The sequence below is a fragment of the Lepidochelys olivacea genome (genome assembly GCF_965140295.1).
Source record: "Lepidochelys olivacea isolate rLepOli2 genome assembly, chromosome: 3".
NCBI lineage: Eukaryota > Metazoa > Chordata > Testudines > Cheloniidae > Lepidochelys > Lepidochelys olivacea.
Window position 1 is genome coordinate 14,909,870 of NC_140413.1, and position 26,617 is coordinate 14,936,486.

The 26,617-nt window shown below is 37.5% G+C and overlaps 2 protein-coding genes across 18 annotated transcripts in view; one reads left to right on the top strand and one right to left on the bottom strand.

The window, feature by feature from the left end:
- Positions 1-26,617, bottom strand: part of SUPT3H (SPT3 homolog, SAGA and STAGA complex component) — a 474,120-nt gene that overhangs the window by 382,478 nt on the left and 65,025 nt on the right. Inside the window, exon 3 of one of the 15 annotated variants that reach the window (XM_084624555.1) lies at positions 20,049-20,131. The exons of the other annotated variants lie outside the window; for them this stretch is intronic. The gene's annotated coding sequence lies outside the window, so the exon portion shown is untranslated. The remainder of the gene's footprint in view (positions 1-20,048; positions 20,132-26,617) is intronic. 15 annotated transcript variants of the gene reach the window in all.
- Positions 25,780-26,617, top strand: part of RUNX2 (RUNX family transcription factor 2) — a 281,113-nt gene continuing 280,275 nt past the window's right edge. For all 3 annotated transcript variants that reach the window (XM_084624547.1, XM_084624548.1, XM_084624549.1), the window contains exons 1-2: positions 25,780-25,884; positions 26,083-26,204. In XM_084624547.1, coding sequence (XP_084480673.1) covers positions 26,147-26,204 — 58 coding nt within the window. In that variant the 5' untranslated portion in view covers positions 25,780-25,884; positions 26,083-26,146. The remainder of the gene's footprint in view (positions 25,885-26,082; positions 26,205-26,617) is intronic.

Here is a 26,617-nt window from a genome sequence, read left to right on the forward strand (position 1 = left end):
ATTCTTTCCCGGGTAACTTGGATCTTACCCCATCTAAAAACCCATCACAGGCCATTGGGCCTATTTACCATGAATATTTAATTACCAAAACCATGTTATCCCATCATACCATCTCCTCCATAAACTTATCGAGTTTAATCTTAAAGCAAGATAGATCTTTTGCCCCCACTACTTCCCTCGGAAGGCTATTCCAAAACTTCACTCCTCTGATGGTTAGAAACCTTCGTCTAATTTCTAATCTAAATTTCCTAGTGGCCAGTTTATATCCATTTGTTCTTGTGTCCACATTGGTACTGAGTTTAAATAATTCCTCTCCCTCTCTGGTATTTATCCCTCTGATATATTTATAGAGAGCAATCATATCTCCCCTCAACCTTCTTTTAGTTAGGCTAAACAAGCCAAGCTCCCTGAGTCTCCTTTCATAAGACAAGTTTTCCATTCCTCGGATCATCCTAGTAGCCCTTCTCTGTACCTGTTCCAGTTTGAATTCATCCTTCTTAAACATGGGAGACCAGAACTGCACACAGTATTCCAGGTGAGGTCTCACCAGTGCCTTATATAACGGTACTAAAACCTCCTTATCCCTACTGGAAATACCTCTCCTAATGCATCCCAAGACGACATTAGCTTTTTTCACAGCCATATCACATTGGCAGCTCATAGTCATCCTATGATCAACCAATACTCCAAGGTCCTTCTCCTCCTCTGTTACTACTCATCGATGCGTCCCCAGCTTATAACTAAAATTCTTGTTATTAATCCCTAAATGCATGACCTTACACTTCTATTAAATTTCATCCTATTCCTATTACTCCAGTTTACAAGGTCATCCAGATCCTCCTGTAGGGTATCCCTGTCCTTCTCTAAATTAGCAATACCTCCCAGCTTTGTATCATCTGCAAACTTTATTAGCACACTCCCACTTTTTGTGCCCAGGTCAGTAATAAAAAGATTAAATAAGATTGGTCCCAAAACTGATCCTTGAGGAACTCCACTGGTAACCTCCCTCCAACTTGACAGTTCACCTTTCAGTAGGACCCGTTGTAGTCTCCCCTTTAACCAATTCCCTATCCACCTTTCAATTTTCCTATTGATGCCCATCTTATCCAATTTAACTAATAATTCCCCATGTGGCACAGTATCAAACGCCTTACTAAAATCTAAGTAAATTAGATCCACTGCGTTTCCTTTATCTAAAAAATCTGTTACTCTCTCAAAGAAGGAGATCAGGTTGGTTTGGCATGATCTACCTTTTGTAAAACCATGTTGTATTTTGTCCCATTTACCATTGACTTCAATGTCCTTAACTACCTTCTCCTTCAAAATTTTTTCCAAGACCTTGCATACTACAGATGTCAAACTAACAGGCCTATAATTACTTGGATCACTTTTTTTCCCTTTCTTAAAAATAGGAACTATGTTAGCAATTCTCCAATCATACGGTACAACCCCTGAGTTTACAGATTCATTAAAAATTCTTGCTAATGGGCTTGCAATTTCTTGTGCCAATTCTTTTAATATTCTTGGATGAAGATTATCTGGGCCCCCCGATTTAGTCCCATTAAGCTGTTTGAGTTTCGCTTCTACCTCAGATATGGTGATGTCTACCTCCATATCCTCATTCCCATTTATCATGCTACCATTATCCCTAAGATCCTCTTTAGTCTTATTAAAGACTGAGGCAAAGTATTTGTTTAGATATTGGGCCATGCCTAGATTATCCTTGACCTCCACTCCATCCTCAGTTTTTAGCGGTCCCACTTCTTCTTTCTTTGTTTTCTTCCTATTTATATGACTATAGAACCTTTTACTATTGGTTTTAATTCCCTTTGCAAGGTCCAACTCTACTTGACTTTTAGCCTGTCTCACTTTATCCCTACATATTCTGACCTCAATAAGGTAGCTTTCCTTACTGATCCCTCCCTTCTTCCACTCCCTATATGCTTTCTGCTTTTTCTTAATTACCTCTCTAAGATGCTTGCTCATCCAGCTTGGTCTACAACTCCTGCCTATGAATTTTTTCCCCTTTCTTGGGATGCAGGCTTCCGATAGCTTCTGCAGCTTTAATTTAAAATAATCCCAGGCCTCCTCTACCTTTAAATCCATAAATTCTTCAATCCAATCCACTTCCCTAACTAATTTCCTTAATTTTTGAAAGTCAGCCCTTTTGAAATCAAAAACCCTAGTTGCAGATTTATTTTTGTTAATCCTTCCATTCAGTTTGAACTGAATTAGCTCATGATCACTTGAGCCAAGATTATCCCCTACAACCATTTCCTCTATGAGGTCCTCATTACTCACCAAGACCAAATCTAAAATGGCATCCCCTCTAGTCGGTTCAGCAACTACTTGCTGAAGGAATCCATCAGCTATCGCATCTAGGAAAATCTGAGCCCTATTATTATTACTAGCACTCGTCCTCCAGTCTATATCTGGGAAGTTAAAGTCTCCCATGATCACACAGTTTCCATTAGTATTTACTTTATTAAAAACATTAAAAAGGGCTCTATCCATATCCAAATTAGATCCCGGCGGTCTATAGCACACCCCAAGCACTATCCCAGGGGAGGCTCTAATAGTTTTCTTCCCCAATTTAATTGTTGCCCAGACAGACTCAGTCATATCCATTTCATCGCTTCTTATTTCTTTACATTCTATCTCATCATTGATATACAGTGCTACTCCACCACCTTTACCTTTATTTCGGTCTTTCCAAAATAGCACATACCCTTCAATACCTGTAGCCCAGTCATGACTACTATTCCACCACTTGTTCTGAAGGCCAAGACTCTAACAACGTTAAAAAAAGAACTAGATAGATTCAAGGAGTATAAGTCTATCAATGGCTATTAGCCAGGATGGGCAGGGATGGTGATCCTAGCCTCTGTTTGCCAGAAGCTGGGAATGGGTGACAGGGAATGGATCTATCACTTGATGATTACCTGTTTTATTCATTCCTTCTTGGGCATGTGGCATTGGCCACTGCCAGAAGACAAGAAAGATGGACCTTTGGTCTTACCCCCATGACCATCCTTATTCTGTAACCCTATGAAGCCCTCACAGTATATAACACCTCTGCCATGTACGTTGGTCAAACTGGACAGTCTCTGCATAAAAGAATAAATGGACACATATCAGATGTCAAGAATTATAACATTCATAAACCAGTGGAGAACACTTCAATCTCTCTGGTCACATGATTACAGACATGAAAGTTGTGATATTACAATAGAAAAACTTCAAATCCAGACTCCAGCGAGAGACTGCTGAATTGGAATTCATTTGCAAATTGGATACAATTAACTTAGGCTTGAATAGAGACTGGGAGTGGCTAAGTCATTATGCAAGGTAACCTATTTCCCATTGTTTTCCTAACCACCCCCCCCCCCCGACGTTCCTGTTAAACCCTGGATTTGTGCTGGAAATGGCCCACCTTGATTATCATACACATTATAAGGAGAGTGATCACTTTACATAAGCTATTACCAGCAGGACAGTGGGGTGGGGGGAGAGAAAACCTTTTGTAGTGATAAACACCCATTTTTTTCATGATTTGTGTGTATAAAAACAAACATCTTCTGTATTTTCCACAGTATGCATCCGATGAAGTGAGCTGTAGCTCACGAAAGCTTATGCTCAAATAAACTGGTTAGTCTCTAAGGTGCCACAAGTACTCCTTTTCTTTTAACACATCTAGACTATCCCTCAAAATCTGTCTCCAGCCATAAAACTTAAATTCCTTCCTATCCACCCCAACTAATGTTAGTTCCTAGAAAAAAAATTGAACAGCTGACCCTGGCAGCATATTCTGAAAGTCACCAAATCTGTCTGGAAAACAAAGAAGGGAAATGAGTTCCATAGTCGAGGAACCCAAACCGTAAATGCCTGGTGCTACCACTCTCCATTTTAAACGAGGGAAAGGTGGGTGGGAGATGCAGCTCTTGATCTTCACATACTCTCAACTGCCATGATATCACATGGATAAAAGTGCAGTGGTCTCAGACAATCATGTGACAATGTTCAAATCTACAACTAGACCACAAGAGAGGCACCCCAGAAAATTCTTACTCAGGAATGGGAAGTTAGGCATTTTTATCTCATGCCTCTGGAAATAATCAGTATTCAGAAAAATACTATTGAGTTTTACGCAGCCATGAAAGAACCACATACAATTTGTGTGGTCCTTCAGTAATCCAAAAAACGATATCAATGCTTTGAATAGGGTTCTGAACGGACTATGGATGTGATTAGATACATTTGCAGCAATCAATCTTTCAAAAGGAAGTTCTGATTTACTATTCTACTGTGTTGAAATGTTTGAAAAAAAAAAACACTAAATGTTTGAATATAATTATCATAAATCTGTGACGATACACGGAAAAATCAGTCCAGATGGAAATGTGATAACATTTTGTGTTTCTAATCTATAAAGAGATATATTAACTTCGTCCTCAGGCATGTGTTGAAGTGTGGTTGAAATATAAGATGATACAAGTTTAAAGTCCAAAATGTAATAAGAAATCAAAAACTATGTGCTGCAACTTTAATAGTGGAAAATACACGTGAAGGTTTCAAACTGTATTGTTTGCCCATCCTATTAACAAATTTTAATTGTTATTCCCTACCATAATATTAAAGGCTGTCCATTCTGCTGCATATTTCATTCCTAAATACATACCTTAATGGCCAGTTCTTGGTCCCACTGAAGTCAATGGGACTAGGATTTGGTCCCTACAGGTTTTATTACAGCACATGATTAGGAATTAAAGTTATACAGTAGAAAATGTCTGGAAACATTTTTTAAAAAATTAAATAATCCTGGCTTAAATGCTGCTCATTTTACTCACGGGAGTAGTCCCTCAAATGGGATCCTGGTTGCCTTATTGTCATGGGTAGTCATGCTGCTTTCAAATGGGGTAAGATTAGAAACTGCCTTCTTATTTAAAAAATTGTACTAAAAGATATTAGAAATAACATTTGGAAGAAATAAAAATAAACCTGTGGTAAGCAAAAATCTGTTTACACTTTTTTTTAAAAAGTTAGAAAGTACTATTCCATTCTAAAGGAAACTTTTAATAGTCCATATAAAACAAAACTGATTCATATTAGAAAGTAAGAGAGAGAGACTTCTAATTTCCTTAGCTAACAAATTTATAATAAATGTTTATACTTTCATTACTACAAAAAACCTGTCATAACATGACTTTTTTTTATCTTTAGTGCATCATACAATATTTTAGCGTTTAAAGTAATTCACCTTAAAAATGTGGAGTAATCAAACAATGAATTACAACAGAAACACTGTATTTGAGACATGCACCCAACAGATCAACCAATATGTTTTTAAAGAACAGTCTGATGACACTCATCTTCTTTTTCTTAAGTCATTTAACAAAAATAAGGAAGAACTTTGTTAGCTACCTCTCCAGAATTCAATTAAACCAAAATTAATTTCTATTAGTGCACTATGTAAAGCCCACACACTCCGTTTTTATTGTAAAATTATTTGTAATGAATTGTTTAAGATTTACAAAGAAACATTAAGTTTCATGGTTAAAATACTAAGAAGGCAGGTGTACAAAGCATTAACATTTCAATTAAATTTGAAAATGTCTGGCTATTATAACCTGCGATTTTTGGTATACATTAAACTGGTTACAGAAAGAAATCAAAAATAGTAACATGAATATTTTTTGTAAACAAAAATCCAACTGAAAACTAAAGCATAAGGGCCAATTTGGATAACTAAGACAGTTATAAATTAGTCAATATATAGCAATTAATACTGTCTATGTATGCATGTTTTAAAACACTACAGCAGAATTATGGTCTACCCATACTTCTTAACTACTGCACACACACTACACATAACTAAAGCACTTTAACTCATCCATATTCATCTTCCTCAGTTTTTCCTTGTGTTTACTGCAGTATCATCTTTTAATGTGCAGTGATATTTTACCCAGCAATAATACAATTTTTAAACAGTATGTGGTTTATAACAGTTGGCACTATAGCAATCTATGGTACTTATTACTCCTGAGGGAATTGTGTGTCATTGTGCATGTGCAGAATTCATGTCCCCGGCAGATTTCTTTGTTCCCCTGCAGAAAAATGAATTCTGAGGGGGAAGCAAAGGGAAACTGCAGGAGTGGTCATGCGCTCTTCCCTATCACCACAAGCAGGTCGGTTTGGGCTCCTGGAGCAGCCAGTAGAGACGGGGCAGGGGCTTGGCAGTCTCTGTCACTTGATATTGCAGCATGCTCGGCATGGAGGGGCAGAGCGTCAGGGCGTTTCTGAGGAGGTAGGTGTGGGGCAGGCTCTGTCCTCTAAGGCAGAGCAGAATGTAGCAGCCTGCCTGCTTAGTGAATTGTTTCCCATTGTCTTTGTGAATTTCCCCAGGAGTATAAAACAGGTGTAAAAGTTTTAAGGCTCCTTTACATTGCCAGAGTGGTTTAAAGGACAGTATGGCCTTATAAATGCTTATGGTGTTTTAGAGATTAGAACTGAACTAAATTTTTGGACTGAAAAAATTTCCTATCAAAATGTGCTCAATGAACTGTTTGCTACTGACCTATCTGGAGATGGTCACTAGCCAATATAAATTGAGAGTTTGATTCCCCACACCTCACTTGCTCTTCAGTTGCCTATGATGTAGCACTGAGCATATGGCTGCACATATTTGTTGATTAATAACTAGAAATAAATAACTAGGGTCAAGCTTAGCTACATAAATATTCGGCCAGGGGGGTTGGATATTTTCTATAATGCTCCCCCCACTTCTATTCTCCATCCATTGTATTGTAGTTTAAATAAATTACCAAAATAATTGAAACCAACATGATTATATTGTGTTATTTTGACAAATAAAATATGCAGAATTTTAAAATATTGCACGCAGACTTTTTAATTTTTTGGTGCAGAATTCCCCAAGAAGTATACTTATGAAGCTCTCATTACTGTAGTATCTGAACACCTCACAATCTTTTATATATTTTTCCTCAAAACACCTCTGAGGAGGGGAAGTATAGATAGGGAATTAAGAGACAGACACACTAAGGGTATGTCTACACTGCAACTGGAAGCAAGACTCCCAGCCCAGGCAGACAGTCTCACTCTAGTGGCTCAAACTACTGCGCAACAAATAGCACTGTGGTTGTGCACTGGCAAAAAGGCTCAGTCTAGCCACGCACGCTTAGACCAGGCCAAACCCCCGGGTCCATGCTCAGGTGGCTAGCCCAAGCTTCCGCTGGTATAGAATGTACATCCACACTACTGTTTTTAATGATAGCTCGAGACTGCCTACCTGCAGCGTAGATATATCCTTTGTGACTTGACAGAGATCACAGAAGTCTGTAGCAAGGACTTGAACCCGAGTCTCCTAAGTCCCTGGCTAGGCCCAAACCACTGGAGCATCTTTTACACTTGTACATACCACACACAGAGTAACTACAGTTCTACAGATTCTTTTGAGATAGGTTATTCTGCAAAACTGTTTTAAAATTTCCATTAAGAAGAGTGCGCAGTACCAGAAGTCAGTTTCTAACCACTTATATTTCATCATCTTTTTCACTTTCTAAGAAAAAAGTTTTCTTTTTAAAGTGATGGTTAAAGTACAATGTAATAATAAATGGATCTATATGGCACTTGGAAAGTACAGACATATAATGATTACCAAGCCTTAACTGTGAACTTGTATGTAGTAAAGAATGATTTAAGTAGCAATAATTTAAAATAATTGTTAAAAGTTTCTGTTCTCCGGAAGTCTTTCTATCCAGTGCATACAAAACAGATATACACATCATGAACTGAAGATACAAAAAAAGATTAATCACCTTTCAACAGACCAATACAGTTTTGTCTTCACCAATGAATGGTCTAAAATTAGACTACATAAACAGAAAACTAATGTCATTGGCATATATCCTTTCTTGCAATGTTTAATTTGACAATCACTGGGTAAAAGAAAAGACCCTTCTCTTTGACAAAGAGCTACATGGGAGATGACATCAACTTCTTTTGGCAAATGAGCTCAGCGTGCCAGCTAGCTGACAAATTAGCTTCTAAAAACCACTAACAGTAGCTTACAAAGTCACAGCTGTTATCCTATTTCTAACAACAAAATGTTGATCTCAGTTGAAATGTCTTGTTTTCCAAAAGATTTGTAAGTGCTCTTCAAAGCCTTTTACAGAGCAAAAAGCTACACTGACTGCATCACAAAGAAATAGTTTGACTATACTATGATGGCTCTGTGGGTCCTGTGTAACAAACAGGATTAAGTAAAATGCTTTCATTTTATAGTAATCTTTTAGTTTAAAAAAGTCTGTGGGACTAGAGGCTCAGCAGTAGCATAGCGCCAGGATCATGGAAGTAGCATAGTCACTAACAATTCCATTGGCTGACTCAAGTAATGACCAGGAGATTAGCTCAGATGCAGGGCCTTTGATAGTGGAAGGAAAAATAACAGAAAAATGGGGATTTCTTCTGGGTTTCTAGAGGGGGACTAGTACATATTCCCTCTGGGGGAAAAAGGGATTAAATTCTGAAATTTAAGGACTTCCATTTTGTACACTATTTAACTAAATACTTTGTGGATTCAGTAACAAATATTAACAATTGGTACTTCAACTGTATGAGCATTATACATCTTCTAAGAGTTTTATAATACAAATATTAGCCAATGCTCACTAAAGCACTTTCAATTAGATAAGAACTAATGGCTCCATTAACCACACATGGAAGCTGATTCAATCTGTGTCTAGGCAATTATATGGCTTTCACCACAGTTGTATCATAGCACTTCAGAATCATCAATAGGGAAGATTGAGTGACTTGCCATATGTCATCTGTAGCTGAGTCTGTAACTGAACCCAGATCGCAAGTCCCAGTCCAGAAACCTGTCCACTAAACCATCCTTCCTGCCCTTCTCACAGCTGTTTCTTCAAAATGAAACTGTATTTACTTCAACTGAATTACTCCTGAATTACATCAGGGTAGAGTGCAAGGAGAATAAGGCCTAGAGCAGTGGTTCCCAAACTTGTTCTGCCGCTTGTGCAGGGAAAGCCCCTGGAGGTCCAGGCCGGTTTGTTTACCTGCCACGTACGCAGGTTCGGCTGATCACAGCTCCCACTGGCCACGATTCACTGCTCCAGGACAATGGGAGCTGCTGGAAGAGGCATGGGCCAAGGGACATACTGGCCACCACTTCCAGCAGCTCCCATTGGCCTGGAGCAGTGAACCAGAGCCACTGGGAGCCGCGATGGGCTGAACCTGTGGACGCGGCAGGTAAACAAACCGGCCCGGCCCACCAGGGGCTTTCCCTGCACAAGCGGCGGAAAAAGTTTAGGAACCACTGGCCTAGAGGAATGCACACAAAAGCTAAGTGACTACATAAAAACCAACAAATCACTGGTAAAACTCTATGTTCCCAATTCCAGGTCCTGTACAGATATAGAATTTCTTACATTTTAATATTGAACCATTTTTATTTTTAAATAATCTCAGTTCTAATCAACATATTTAATATTCCTCATGAATTTCTATCAAGTTTTCTGAAACTAAAGGCATTGTGATATAGTGCATAAGATATGGTCCTAGGTATTATGAGAGCTGGATTCTAATCCTGTTTTTAATAATAATTTACTATGTGACCTTCGGCAAGTCACTAAGGGTCTGTTTTTCAGAAGTGCTAGGGACCCACAGCTCACACTTTTAAGTGCAATTTAAGTCAGGTGCTTAGCAACTCTGAAAACAAGACCCTAAAGCCTCTCGAGAAAGTCATCTGTAAAAAAAGAGATATCTACTTATTTTCTAAATGGGCCGAAGGCTGTGACTACTGACTAGTTAATATTTGAATGTATTAAGCACTCTGAGTACCATTACTGGATGTCCTGTTTAGCTGAATGAAGTGAAGAGCAGCAATGCAGAAAGAAGAAACATTTGCTTCCTTTATACTACCTCTACTACCTTCCACGCTGATCTGAGAAGAGCACATAAAAGAAAGACTGAGATGGCTTGAGAAAGGGAAAATGTTTGGCAGAAGCATTTTCTGTAGATCATGGGTTCTCAAACTGGAGGTCGAGACCCCTCAGGGGGTCATGAGGTTATTACATGGTGGTGTTGCAAGCTGTCAGCTTCTACCCCAAGCCCATCTTTGCCTCCAGCATTTATAATGGTTTTAAATATATAAAAAAGTGTTTTGAATTTATGGGGGGGAAGGGTCGCACTCAGAGGCTTGTTGTGTGAAAGGGGTCACCAGTACAAAAGTTTGAGAACCACTGCTGTAGATAAAGGAACAAAGAGACAGCAAAGGTACACATTGTTGCAATTAAATTTTTACACTCCTGCTGGAAGGAATAGCTTGGTGCTTTACCTATCTAATTATCTTAGGTACTTATATCCCCACACCACCATAGTTTCTGAGCACCTCACAATCTTTAATGTATTTATCCTCACAACACATCTATTAGGTAGGGAAGTACTGTTATCCCCATTTTACAGATGGGGAACTCAGGCATCAAAAGAACAAGTGACTTGCTTATCATGACACTATTTTGGCAGAGCAAGAAATTGAACCCAGGTTAGCAATCTAACCAACCACTCATACCTTCCTTTATACAGCATGTTCAAAATATTTCATCTTCTTGAAGCCACAGATTCAAATCTAGTCATGATTATCTCAGTTCTTGATCCTAAAAACAGATGCACTGATTTCCAAGTCGCTAATCATGTCCATTTTTCAAACCAAACGAAGCTTTGCTCTGTGTAAGAACACAGAATTGCCATACCAGTAGTTCATTTAGTCCACCATCCAGTCTCCAAGTGGCTAGCACCAGATGCTTCAGAACACATGAAAAAACGCATGGTAGACCATTATGAAATAACCTGCTAACGAAGAAGTTTCTTCCTACCCATATCAGATAGAGACTGATTTAACATTTTACGCATAAAGGTTAGAATGCCCTTCTAAAAAAAATATTCATAGATCCCAAGGCCAAAAGTAACCACTGTGATCATCTATTCTGACCTGTATAACACAGGCCAGAGAACTTCCCCAAAATAATTACTAGAGCATGTTTTTTAGAAAAACATCCAAACTTGATATAAAAGTGGTCAGTGATGGGAATCCACCACAACCTTTGTAAGTTGTTTAAATGATTAATTATACTAACTTAAAAATGTATACTTTATTTCCAGTCTGAATTTGTCTTGCTTCAACTTCCACTCAATAGATCATGACCTTGTATACTGAAGAGCTAATTATTAAATATTTGTTCCTCCTGTAGGTACTTACTGGCTGTAATCAAATCACCCTTAACCTTCTCTTTGTTAAGCTACATAGACTGAGCTCCTTGAATCTATCACTATAAGGCAGGTTTTCTAACCCTCTCCAATTTATCAACAACATCTTTCTTAAAATGTGTACAACAGAACTGGACACAGTATTCCAGCAGTGGTCACACCAATGCCAAATACACAGGTAAAATAACCTCTCTACTTGAGATTTCCCTATGATGAACTTAAGGCCTGCATTAGCCCTTTGGGCCACAGCGTCACACTCGGAGCTCATGATTAAGGCTGTAAGTCTTTCATGGAGGTCAAGAATTCCATGACTTTCCGGGACCTCAATGACTTTTGAAGCAGCTGGTGCAGCTAACCCCAGGAGCACCCAAGCAGCTGGGGTGGCCCCGGGGCCAGCCGCACAAGCTGCTGCTCAGGCGGCTCCAGACAGCTGGTCCTGAGTGCTGCCCCGGAGTAGCGGTCTGGGAGCAGTAGTGGGGCCCCAGGCTGCCCCTGGCCCAGAGCAGTAGCGGCACTGGGGCCATCCCCCGCACAGAGTAGCAGCGGTGGTGGGGCCCCGAGCCACCCCACCCCCTACCCCCAGCAGCAACAGCAGCGCCCCGAGCCACCCCCTCCAGCCCAGCAGCAACGGGGCCTGGAGTACTCCCCCCTCCAACCCCTTCAGGATAAGCAGCATCCCCTAACACCCCACACACACACAAGCAGCAGCAGCAGCCCCAGAAGCATCCCTCCCCTCCCACAGCACCTAAGATTTAATTATGGGTATTTTTAGTAAAAGTCATGGACAGGCACCAGCCCATTACTTTTGGGTTATTGTCTGTGACCTGTCCATGACTTACTAAAAATACCCGTGACTAAATCATAGCCTTACTTATGATCAGCTGATTGTCCACCACCACCACCCTCAAATTTTTTTTAATCACTGCTTCTCAAGATAGAGAGTCCCTTATCCTGCAAGTTTGGCCTACATTCTTTTTTCCAAGATGTATACATTTAGCCGTATTAAAAGGCATATTCTTTGCTTGCGCCCAGTTTACCATGCAAGCCAGATCACTCTATCTGTGACCTGTACTGTTCATTATTGACATGCAAACTTGGGCAGTGGTTATCTGAAAATTTTATCAGTGATGATTTTATGTTTTCTTCCAGATAACTAACATTTTTATTCAATGGCATAGGACCAAGAATTAATCACTTGTGGGATTCCACTACAAACATATCCGTTTGACGGTTCCCCGTTTAATATTACATTTTGAGATCCAGCAGTTAGCCACCTTTTAATCCATTTAATATGTACCACGTTAACCGTATCTTTCTAGTATTTTAATCAAAATGTTACTCACTACCAAATCAAATACGATGCAGAATTCTATTATATCAACACTATTTCTTTGTCAAGCAAACTTGTAATCTCGTCAAAAAAAGATATCAAGATAGTTTGACAGAATCTATTTTCCATAAGTGCATGCTGATTAGCATTAATTATAATACCCTCCTTTAATTCTTTGAGTTCCATATCAGCCGCTCCATTATCTTGCCAGGATCGACGTCAGACTAACGTACATGTGGCACCTTAGAGACTAACAAATTTATTTGAGCATAAGCTTTCGTGAGCTACATCGGAATGCATCCACTGAAGTGAGCTGTAGCTCACGCAAGCTTATGCTCAAATAAATTTGTTAGTCTCTAAGGCGCCACAAGTACTCCTTTTCTTTTTTCTTTATTTATAGAAATATCTACTCCTTTTTTTAAATCCTAGTAAAATCTTAGCTTTATAGCTATCCTGTGGCAATGGGTTCTACAGATCCCAGTCTCATTCAGAGCACAACACAGACCTGACCTGAGAATGAATCAGGCTTGTGTAGTAAAGGAGGCTGTTGTTTTTATGTTCCCTGCCTCATTCATTTCAGAAGTTGGAAGGTGTACAGTGAATGAGGCAGAGGATCCTGGGATCTGATTTGCACACGTGTGGAACACTCACAACTGCAACTGAACTGAATGGGAGGTGAGCTTTGAACATATAAAGTGATACATAATGCTAGGTAGTCTGAAAAATACTGTAATACAGATTGAATAATGTCGGTAATACAGATTGAAAGATGCTTCTGGTAACAGTTCATCTTCTATCTATCAACTGTTTAGACTGTTAATTAATTAACACATGTATTTAGCAGAAAGTTAGGCAGGCCTCTCATGTAACTCTGCTAGTTTGGGTTGCACAGCTCTCTCTCATCTAATCTACAGAAACCTACTAGTGCACCTTTGCAAAAAGAAAAGCATTTCATGAAGTACAAAACCAGAAATTTTTTAAGAAAAAAGATACATCATTTTAAGCATCGTTAAGAGAATAACAATGTCATGTATAAGTGTCCAATTTGATCCAATTACCTGGAAGAAAAAATAGTTTAAATTACTGTAGCTCCCACATACAGAAGTCAACAGATGATAACCTTCTTCTACCCACAACAAAAAACATAGGGATTCAATTTTATGCAGTAACCAGTTGGATTTGTTCTCCAGTTAAAAAAGAAAAATAAATTACACCAACTCTTAATGGTAAAACAGGAGCTATTTCACTGTAACTTTTGTCTGAAAGACAACCAAATATTATATTTTAGCTCTTTGATTATGTTTAACTTGTAAAGATGCCACTTATTATTGCAAATATTCCATTTCTCAGAAGACTGGTATCATTTTTCCTGAAACTGAAATATAAACAGACTGCTGCAGAGCTGTTTCAAACCCACACAAGGCAAACCTGGACCTCACAAAGCAAGAAAATCACATCTAGCTTTTTCTTAAAATGTAAAAGTTTGCAAAAGCCAATAAGAAAAATGATAAATTTAATAGAAAATTCAAGATTAAAATGGCAAAATGGAATTTGGCAATGACAAGACCAAAGCCTGTTACTGTATTAACACCACATAATATACTTTGACCCATGACAATGAAAATGGCCATAAAAGTTCATTATTATATTCTTTCTGGAAGTGAAAAGATCTGCTTATAATAGCTGTAATGATATAGGATGTGAAGGAAAGGGTTTAGGTTTTTGTTTGCTTATGTTGTTTCAATGAGCATAGTCACTCCTCAAGGTCCCAGCCTTACAATTTATTCCAGGAGGCTGGACTCATGCTCGTGCAGAAACCAATTCCTTCAGCACAGGGGTAGGCACAAAGAGGGTTCTAACTGCACAGAGTAAAAGCTTAAAGGCCCTGACCCTGCAACAGAATCCACTAGTGTCCACAAAGAGTACCTCTGAAGTGGTACCCCATGGCATGTTATTGTCATAGTAGGTACCAGATCCTGTTGTATGATCAAAACTTCCTATATATGAGGAAGAGGACACCATGAAGAGTGTATGAATGTTACAACCAGTCCCATCTAGTGGCTATGTAATTCATCTGTTATAACATGAATCTGTTTAATGTACATCTAAATATCAAATCTATCATTCCCCCAAATTAAAATAGAATGTAAATTTTTATTTTTCTGTGTTTTTTTAAAATACTAATAAAGAAAAAGTAAATTTAATTTCAGTTACTCTGGACATAAAACAATAAAAGATAAACCACAAAAAGTTGAACTATTCCATAAAATATTAGTTTAGATTATATAAAAAACAGTTTGATAATTTAAGTTAAATACGCAAAAGATATTTCTTTGGTTCTCTAATTTATTTATTGTTAGCTGAAGTGCTGAACTTGAACCCAAAGTTCTCCGAATGCACAGAATAGGTACAACAGCAGCATGCAAGGTCTGTCACTTTCCTACAAAAAATGCTTCCAACTATGACCTAAAGGAACCCGAGAAGCGGTCAAGAATGTGGTTTATTCTCCATGCCAGTTCAATCTTTGACCACTCTGCTGAGACTGGCAACCAAGGTGTGTACACTCCTACAGGTGAACACTACATCTATGACTTGAGTTTGGAAACTTTGGTATTGTTGGGATCTTTTTTCTTTACATAGCCTGAATAATCAGGCTTTTCCTTATTCCTGTCAAGTTGGTGGATCTGTTTTCACGGTCAGATTGGGTTTCATAATTCTCAGAAGGTAATTCTTCCCAGCCATTGAACTAGATTGTTCATGACCTGGTTGGACACTACACCCACCTTTGGTCTACAAACAGTGATGCTCCACTTTCACTTCTCATCTCATCTCTGTATGTTATATCCATCTATATCAACATCCCAGTTATGATAAGTATCCCAACTCAGTTTTCCGCTATGCCCATAAGATAATTTCCTTCATTTCATATAATTCGTGTTGTTCTTGCTTGTCTCTCAAGTTCCTTGCATTTATATGAAAGTTAATGTTACTCTTATTCTTCATCTTATGTTTCAGAACAGCTCCATCTTTTACACAGATTTCTAATGTAAAAAGTAGGGCAGACCACATGAGTTAAGCTAAAGCTTTGCCCTTGATAAGAACATAAGAGTGGCCTTACTGGGTCAGACCAAAGGTCCATCTAGCCTAGTATCCTATCTTCCGACAGCGGCCAGTGCCAGGTGCCCCACAGGGAATAAACAGAACAGGTAATCATCAAGTGATCCATCCCTTGTCGCTCATTCCCAGCTTCTGGCAAACAGAGGCTAGGGACACCATTCCTGCCCATCCTGGCTAATACCTAGTTTAAAGCTCTCCAGCTGGTTTTGAACCAAGAGGTCTTTATCCCATCCACACTACTTTCTGCTTTAGGATTGGTGCCAGTTTAACCTATCTAGGATCTCATCACAAAAAGCATCCAAGTGCCCTGTACCCTTCCAGCAAGGCTTGTGCATTTCTAGTATCCAGGACCCTTACTAATTCTTCATTTCCACTTGGCTTCACAGGGATTTTCTTGCAAGATGACTTAAGTCAAATTCTCTTCCAAGCTTCCTGTTGTGATTTGTGATAACAAATCTTAATTCATTGGTGTAGCTTGATCTCACATGAATTGTAATCAGTAGGAAATATCCAAAATTCTTTAGGCTACCTAGTTCCTTTTCCATGCCATCATCTTTGGTGCCCAGAAGGCACCAAAACTATTCTGTTTTATCAGGCCAATCAGTCCATGCTCCTCACTACAGTCTCTTTGATTACAATTAGGTGCTTTCCCTTCTTTGCTGCTCGTTTCATTTAACTTCCTTCTTCTGGATCATTGAATGAGATATTGTCTCTGTTTGTGTCCTTTACGAGCCCTCTCCACAAATAAAGAATACCTGCTGTTGCTATCTAGAGTGAAAGGTTCCTGCCATGGTTCCAGGGTAAGCTGTACCTTTGATCCCTCATTCAGTCTTTCGATGAGACCTCTTCCAAGTAATAGGCCCAGCACTTTCACTTCTCTCAGAGTGGAATCCTGTGATTCATCCCTACCGACTGGGTCTTCAGATTACAGTCCTTCTGTTTACCAACATTTCCTCAGCAGGTCCAATTGGGTTGGTTCCCTATTATTGACTTCCCTCCTTGAGCTGTGAACAGTAGGCAGACACAGTGACACCAGTTTCTTCAAAACAAAATATTATTTATCCATGGAAATATAGTAATCTACCAGAGATATAAGGTTAAAATAAAAAAAGGTCTACATGTATATTGTCTTACCTAAACTTAGAATTTCCATCGAGACTTAGATAGGCCCAATTTTGCCCTGGGACCCTAGCTCTTCTGAGGACCAAATCATAGTCTCTTTCTTTGTAGATCCTGCCTCTCCCACTCAGCCTCAGAGCTGTGGTTCTTAACAGTTTCCAAGTTCTTTCTTCATTGATCCCCTGCTTCGATTCCGATTCCTCCTCCTCCTCCTCACCCTCTCCCTCTTTATTCCCATTTATCAACCAGCCTATTGTTCAGACTGGGGACTTAAATACTAAAAGGAATTGACATCTGTAGTGTTTATTAATTATCAGTGATTGAGTTACCTGCAACCATTGTCTTCCTTGCTGCAGATGCATAAAACCATCCAGGACTGAGTTAGCACTTTACAGCCATGTAACTGACTCCATAATAGTAATCTGAGGGCTAATATACATGGCCCCACAGTTTGGACTACAGGGATTTGAACTGCAGTGCACACTAGCATATTGCACTGTAATTCCCCCATCTGGATGCTCCAGCTCCAATTCACATCCCCATAGTCCAACCTGAGGGGCCGCATAGACAGCCTAACAGAATGAGGCACAACCCACACGCTAGTAATCTGACACATACGTCACACTCATTAAAAAGGAAAGAAAGAATCTCTCATGTTCTTCACAGCTCCACTGATCTTTGTCCTCGGTTCTACCTTTCATAGCTGCCACAATCTTCCAGCTACTTTCTTGGTCTTCTACAAGAACTCTACCCATTGTGTCAACTTGTAAGGGGTCTGTGGCAGTTCATTTGTTTGTTCAATTTTGGTTCCTTGGTTTCTCCTACTGTCTTAGACACCCCCACCCTCCAAAAAAAACCTGCCATATTGCTGAAAGGCAAACTCATTAAAGAATTTAAAAAATCCTTTCTTGCCCCCTCCCCTTCCTTCTCTCTTCAATTTTACTTCTTCTATTCCAGGTATCATCTCCTTTCCAGGGCACATTTCCCTCCTTACAAGGCTACAAAGCTATTCTCCACATACCTGCAATAATGTTTTTTAAACTGAGAGGGAGTGGCTAGGATTTTCACCAGATATGGAATTGTGCAATAGAAGTAAATTCTGGGGACAAGAGCCTTGCTGATCTATTGGGAGGGATCAAGAGAGAGAAATGGGAGGAAGGATGGAAAGAAATGCAATAATGACATTATTTTACAAAATATATTTTTTCCTTTTAGTTTGACAGTTTCATTTTCACTGCTTTTTCATAGCTTTTCCTTCTCTGATAAAAATTTTAGTTTTCTGCTTCCACTGAAGGGCCTGAGAATCTGATGTAACATCTTTGTTGCTACCAAACAACTTGAAAAATCTGAATAGAGAAAATGTATTACAAGGAACCAGAATGCAGAGTTATGTATATTCACAGAAATATTGAGAAACCAGTAGCTGTTGGGCCAAGTAATCCACCTTCAGTGCAGTCTCCCCCAATACAACCAATGAAATTGTTGTATGCCAATTAATGTGGTGATTGGCTGAGTTACCTCTACTATCACAATGGTCTAGGTCCCTTGGCATGACATAGATATATGCCTTCCTGTCACATGGGTGTAATCTGTAAAGTTAAAATGGCTGAGAATTTAAAAATTAGATGTTTACAGACCATGAGTCCCAGTGACGACTGAACCTAGTGATATTCTGAACAAAAAGAGCTCTCAGCTATGCTTGTAGCTGTTTCCATTGCTTCACATGACTCATATATTCTAGGCTTTAAGTGATAATCCTAGAATTTTAGAGAGTGTGTCTCTCTCTCTCTCTCTCACACACACACACACAAACTGACCACCTTGCACTCTGATTGGATGACCAACACCCAATCAGAATACAAGGATTCATACACAATGAAGGCCTACAAACCACTGTTTTTCTCCATGCCCGAACAGAAGAAAGCTAATGCACGCACACACATATATCCAGAAAGTAGAACCTGGTGACTATCCCTAATAGTTCAAATCACTTGCTTTTTATTGCATACTATCCTGCCCTCATTTCCATTTTTGTTTTAGTCTTTTGTTTTGTGGTGGTAGGTTTTTATTGTAAGCTCCTCAGGGCATTGACTTTGCTGTCTTATTTGTTTGTAAAATCCCCTGGCACAATAGTGATATGCAAAATTAACTAATAAAAAATAAATAATAAATAATGTGTGGCTGAGAACTAACTACACATGGATTATGCCTGTTACTCTGCGAGCTGCAGAATTAGAATAAGCTGTACAAGTACATATACACAACTATAAAGCATCACTGCACTCTTAATAGTTTGTGTTATTCCATCTCAGTTATATATTTAAATTTCTCTGGGGTATTTTAAAAACATCTGTCCTAAAAGATACTATATAAGTATTCATGGGCTAAACCCCACTTCGGGTTTTAGCCCACGAAAGCTTATGCCCAAATAAATTTGTTAGTCTCTAATGTGCCACAAGTACTCCTCGGTGTTTTTGCTGATACAGACTAACACGGCTTCCACTCTGAAACCTGATATAAGTATTGTTTACTCAAAAATCCTACACGGTGCAATCCTTGTAGACTATCAATTAAATATATATTTTAAATATGTATTATCCAGCCAATTGTCTAGGTAGATATTTTGAATATGTAATACTTTTTAATATGAAAAATACTGTGAGTAGCTACTGTATAAATCAAGTGGCGATTTTAACTTCAATGTTTCATATCTTACCAATTTAAAAAAGCATTTAACTTTTATTAGGCTTACTGAATAAATTTCATGTCTCATATATACATCCTTTCAGACTTATACAAGCACAGAAGCATCTGAAACTGGTATAATTTTAAATCCAGAAGCAACATTTTATCATTGAACTATGCCCCAGAAAACAGTGGCTTAACATGAAAACAAGGACAACAACTCTAAGCAGTATGAATGCTCCGCTATAATGTTTTTAAAAAACTTGTCTCCTAATCTTGATTGAGGTTTGAAAGGAGAAAGCCTGTCATTTTACAGTGTAAATGTTGTGCAAAAGCTTTACAAATACAGATTTAAATCTGCTATTGCCATTACTAAAATAAATGAAAAATCTATAAGCAGCAATGAAACTGGCATGCAAATAAAGGAACTGTCAAGACATATATTGCCTAAAAATAAGCTTACAATAACTATTTTAAAGGCTGTGTGTGGTCTTACCCATATATTTTGGCAAGATGCACTTTCTGCAACCACAGCTAGATTCATCCAAAAGCAGTGGCACTGGAGAGTCTCTGTCTCACCTGTCAAAGTTGAAGAACGTTGTTCAGCAGACCACCATGAGTCCATGGATAGGATCCATAGCACTACAGCAGCTGTTCTTGATAAGTGTTTAACTATAGGGGAAAATACTTTAAAAAAAAATCTTCCATAAGAGGATCACCCTTAATACACATGTATTTAAAAACAATGAGAAACAAGGACTCTGTCATTTCTAAAATAAAACTCTCTGGATATTCATGCCATTTCAACATAAATGTTCTAACAGGTATTACTATCCATTTAAAAAAAACCCCAATTTTAATAAATAATTATTAAAAATATTACATTTACACAGTAAGTGTTCAATATTGTATTTACCTCATGAATTAGCCAAAGCATATTAAATGTCTTTTAGATCATTTTATCAAAATTGTCTGCAGTCAAATAAAACCTCATTAAGTTAGTCTGTCTTCACACATGAAAAGTAAATAAATAAATAAATGTTTTCTTGTTCTTAGCTCTTTTCTTAAGTACTACATGAACAACGTCTTCCTGTCAAACCAAAAATAGGTTAGGTATTTAGCCTCATCTCTTCTTTTGGGAGGGAGAAGTGTAGGTTGCTTGGGTATGGTAAAAGGTACGTAAACTCAAGGTACAACTAAGACCAACCAGAAAAAAATATATTAAAAAGTTGCCAATCTCATACCATATGAAAATATAGAATGAATATCCCCAAAAGCTAGCAAAAAGAATATCAAAACTATGCATATAAAAATAGCAACTTCAACACCAATGAGCAGCATGCAAGCATTAATTTCCAGAGGTGAATATTTTCTAAAAATAGTCACTGCTTTAACTACTGAGATCTCCAATTGTTTGATTAGTGGTAGTACTGTATCCTATAAGCAAAAAAATGCTTTAGACAGATTACTTTCACTTTTCCCTAGATATATTTAGTGTACTAACTAGCATAGTTAGGATATTATTTTTCTTTGGTTTTGTCAGTAGCATGTTTGAAATAAATTTTATTAAGTGGTAGTGTATGTAACATTGCATTGTGGGTAGCAGTTTCCTGCCTTAACCTAGCCACATCCTCAGCTGTTATATGAGACAAGTTTCCCATATTTTCTGCAAATTGACTTTTTTTTCTTTTTTAAAAGAAAAGAGACTGGAGAAAATACAAAAAGATTATAATGTTTTTAAACAGCAACTACTGACTCCTTACTGGACTATATTTAACTAGAATGGCATTCTTACTTGCTGTACAGACCAAAATAAATGTATGGAGGGAGAACAGAACACCACCAATGATACACCGAAAAATTACTGAGCAATAATATACAAAAGCAGCAGTCAATAAGATATATTTGGCTTCTAAGATGCAGAAGCTTGTTCAAGGCCTGGATAGCAGGTAGAGTTTTTTCCATTATTGTTGTTGAAATGGCTATTATGTGACTTTTTTTCTGCATAAAGACACTAGGGTTAATAATCCAAGGCAACATGAAACAAATGTTAATTACTAGTGAATTAATCATTGATTAACAGAGAATTGCTCTCATCTCAATCTATAGCAAGGATTTCTGTTTTAGGTTTAAACAGATCTTTAACAGTAGGAGTCCAAAGAGAAGAAATCAGACAACCAGTAATTGCTTACAACAGAAGAAAAGATAATTTTTCACACAGAACCACAGACAGTCAGTTTCACACCATTTATAGTTAAAATAATACTCAGGAGAAAGGGGGGGAGGTTGACAATGTATATACAGAAAGGTAATAATAAAAAATAAGGCATTTATTTGTTCAATACCCCGACAGTATTTTAGCAACAATGTCTATGAAAAGAAATATAAGCTGGCATAAAGAAGTATTTTTATTTAATACTATTCTTCTGCTAAATAGAAGGCAAGGTCTGTTATAATAGCTTAACATACGTGATACTGAATCTACTTCAGGCAACTGGAACAATGCTGGAAGTTTAAAATACAAGTATACACTAGTCTATACAATGAAGTTTTTACAAAATGTGTAAATACTGTAATTACACACCTACACAGGAATAAAACACTAAATAAAGTAAAATGCAGCACCACTGAGAAAGCTATAATCAAAATGAGAACGACTCTCTATGGATTTGTGAAATGTAGATGCCAAGTAGAGTGGCTTCATGCCGTCAGAAACAGGAAAATGCAGCACTGTTTGAGAAAGACCTAAAGCAGCAATATCTCTGGGTTTGACACAGCTGAAGAAGTGGCATAAGGATATGCCACATTATAGAAGTCTGTCTTATTCTTCTGGGAGAAATAAAAGATAAGGAATAATCTATTCCTTTTTAAAAAATAGGTGGGAGATTCTTCTCTCATAGCAAGTTGACCATAACATAAAAACAAACTTTTTAAGTACAAATATACTCTCTACGGTGTATCCTATAGTTTATATGCTGTATAAAGTATGAGTGACAAAAACCAAAATGTTTTGAAATAAGATAAAGCAAGGCTTGCAGGTTTTCAAAACAAATTTCCTCAAAGATAAAGGATATGATGGCATTAGTTTTGTGTTGAAATTGACTTTAATTTCAAAATGAGACTTAATTTGTCATCAAAGAACAAGTCCATAATTTACAGAGCAAATTCTTTAGCCTGATATTTATAAGTGTAATTATATAAGTGGCTTGAAGTAACCCCAACAGAATTTTTAAGTTAACTTTGCTTTCTATAGTTGTGTCTTTTAAAGAAAAGTCCTAAGTATGAGTCTGCAATCAACAGACTTCTTTACAGTGACTTTTCAGAATTAATATATCTTCATCACATTAAAAGTCTAAGCTATTTTGAAGAAACAAGTTGGTAGGTATTATGTCTGTATATGTTTTTGCTTCAGAAAATCTCATAATTAAAAAGATTACTCAAACAACAAGAAAACATTTCTGACAGTGAGAAAACAAATTTAAATTCTAAATGAATATAGAAAATGTCTAAAACTACACTTCAATCCCACACTGGTATCAAGATGTTTCTACAGTTCAAAGATCTTCACCCTGCCAAATGGAGAATTTATTGTAGTGATCTTAATCTTGATATCAAAAATGAATAAAGTAGCCTGTGGCTGTTCAAAAGACCATCTAAATTAGGTAAGTACTGAAAGGGAAAGTTAGTGGAATATATTGAAGCTATGCAAGTCAAGGCAATCAAAAAAATTCATTTTGGGTCAGTTTTATTTCAATGTACCGAGTTCAGAGATCCAGTTCTCTGGGGTGAGTAAAATGTTCAGTTATTAAAGAAATTAATAGTAATGAATGTTTGGGCTTCTGTCTTTTAGAATTAGAAAGATTGGGCTTAAATAGGGGAAAATATAAGAGTTTGCCTCCAACAGTAAATTTATCTATGATATAAGATAACTGAATATACTTAGCATAATACAATATCTGAAACTTTTGCCATGTGTACACGTATTTGCAGCGATGTTTGTACTTACAATTTGAAATTCCACAAATAGGGGCAAAAACCTCCAAATGCTTTTATTACACTAAAAGTTGATTAGACTTCTAATTCACACATGTGTTTTCTTTATATAACAGAATTAGTGCTCTATTTCATCATTTTTATGCCTTTAACTGCTTTCTCAGTGATAGCACTATCTTACAATAAAAATATATATTTAGGGATACAAGAAACCCACCTTTAAAGGAACAGGTGGGTTTTTTGTTTGGTTGGGTTGGGTTGGGTTTTGGTTGTATTTTTTTTTTTAAGTACTATATATATCAGGTTATTCACTGCCTAATAGGTTCTTATTTTAAGGAACAGTCCTCGAAATTTGGCAACCTCTATAAAACAGGGAAAGCGTTGAATTGAAGATAATATAGTTTACATTCCAATACACATTATGCTGAGATGTTCAGAAACAGGATTGGTTTTATGTTTCTCTGATAAGTATCTGCCAAAGAAAAGTTTTACTGAAATCCTCCTTTCCCATCTCCTCTCCCCCCACTCCATCAACCCACACAAAATAGGGAGAACCTGATCTGCCCCACCCTTCAACCGATTAGTTTCACACCACTTCTAGTCAACTGTTTATTGCAGAAGCAGGGGAGGAGATAAAGGGGAAAAGGAGTGAGGGAAGCCAACTGCCAGAGACATGTTAATGAGGAGTTTTACAAATAAATGATGAAAAATGCTTAGAAAATATTATGTCTATTTCTTTTCTGCCATTCTTCTGCCTCTCCCAACCAAAAAAAAGGAATTATAAAATACAGTGCTTATACTATACAATCATGCTAACAAGAAAATGAGTTCTACACAAATACATGTCCAGAGGGGGCAAAAATAAGACAGTTTCCTAAAGATGTTTCCAATTTTGTTCTGAATCTGAGTGAGCAAATCAAGACTACTGAACACATTATTCCCTACTACACACAGCATTTTGCAATTTATTTCAAAGACTCTATTATAAACAAAAAATACTGCTTTTGTTAACACCGTGTCCTGATATAGTAAAAGCTTATATTAAACAAAGTTAAAGTTATAGTCTGTTAAGTATATAAATATAGATTATACATATGCATATGTTAAGTGTTTAAGCCTTACATATGCATCAAAATGACGTTTCATTTTCAAAGTAAGCACTAACATTAACTGCTGAATAACACTATTAACAGTATCCCTCAAAAAGTATAAGAAAACAGTTTCTCTGAAACACTAGAATTACAATAAGTAATTGATGTTAGCAATCAAAATTCCACAACCAGCACAATCCATACTGTTCGGTAACTTCTATATTAAATTGAAGTATTTTTATTCAAAAAGCATAATTTATAATACAGTACTCAAAGTAGTTACAATATACAAATTACAGATTCAGCAAAAAAGCCAAGACTGATGTATAATTGCACTTAATTTTCATTATATAAAGCTGCCAGCTAATCTTGAGGGTACATAAGCAAGACAGACATGATTTAAGGTTTGTAAAGGAATCCCCAGACTAACGCTTCTATGACAGCCAATTACAGTACAAAACACAGCCCCAACAAGCAGTCTGCTACCAGACCTTAGGAAAGGTAAAGTTTCTTACAATGAGTTACAGATTCACAAGTATAGGAAGACAAGAAGAAAAAGAAAAACAGAAGGAATCCAGCCACCCAGCAAATATGAAGCAGACCCAAGATTGTGATACAATCCAAAGATGTAAATTATTGTAAATCATCACTGTTGTTCAGAATTTCACACAGCCACTTGCGCCAATTTTGCTTACTTTTCCACAGACACAATAATGAACAAGAGAAAGAACGAAAGGGGGTGAAAAAGGGGGGGGGGGGGAGAAGCCTGCACTGAGAGTACAAATAAAGTTCTGCTGTCCATATGCTTTAACTGTACAGGAGTTTGGGCTCTTTCAGCATTTTGTATTCTCTCCAAATCCTCATGAGTCACAAAAATTAAAAAGCTATATCCTTCTGGATGCCAGGAAGGGCCTTGCCACAGGCCTTTTGTCAAAATAAAATTAAAAAAAAAAAAAAGAGAGAGAGAGGAGAAAGAAAAGCCACAGTGGTAGGCAGTCCCACTTTACTTTGAGGACTGTGATGTCACAAACCACATGATTCTGTCTCTCCAGTAACAGTGCTTGCAAAAAAAAAGGAGTTTTAAAGCTTTTGCTTTTTTGGATTATGTGAATGCTTCATTCGCCTCACAAACAACCACAGAACCACAAGTGCGGTGCAAACTTTCTCCAGGAGGATAGCAAGAAGCCTCTGGTTTTTAAATGGTTAATCTCCGCAGGTCACTACCAGCCACTGAGACCAACAAAGTCAGTAAGTGCTCTCTAACCACAGTCTATGCAGTAATAGTAGGTCCTTCAAATATTTGCTCATTCTCTTTTTTGTTTTGTTCCTTGCTTTTCACATTATCAGTGCTACACAATTTTTGGACAGAAAAAAACAAATACAGAGTTTATGCACTCCAGGCACACTAATACTAAAACCAGGTTTGGGTATGGTTTGTATTTTCAGTTTAAGGCTTCAAGCAGTATTTTCACCAGAAGATACAAGTTGTGTGTGAAAACAGAGAAGGACTATGGCATCAAACAGTCTGTTCAGCTCAGTGACACCATGTCAGCAAAACTTCTTTTGGGGTAAGTATTACAATGTTTGTTTAATTCTATGAATGATCATTGATTATCATCAAAACAAAAACCTGTTAAATAGTATTTTTTGTGCTTAAATTCAATACTTGGGTATAGTCATGAAAAAAAGAGGTTCCCATAAATAACGTATGCAGATTTAACAACTAATTTGTTAACTGACAAGCTAGGCAAAGTGAAGTCGCTATACTATACTCCAGTGTCTGACAGCAGGTGTGCTGTCACCTATGTGAGTCAATGTTTCCAGTTACATACATTTAGCAAAGTAAGATACTGCTCTGAAAAAAAGTAAAAAGCTTATTAAAATTAAAGTATTAAATGAATACAATCAACAATATCACAGAAGACCGCCAGGTGAAGAACCTGGGAAGAAAATGTGACATTTTATAGAGCTCCAGCATCTT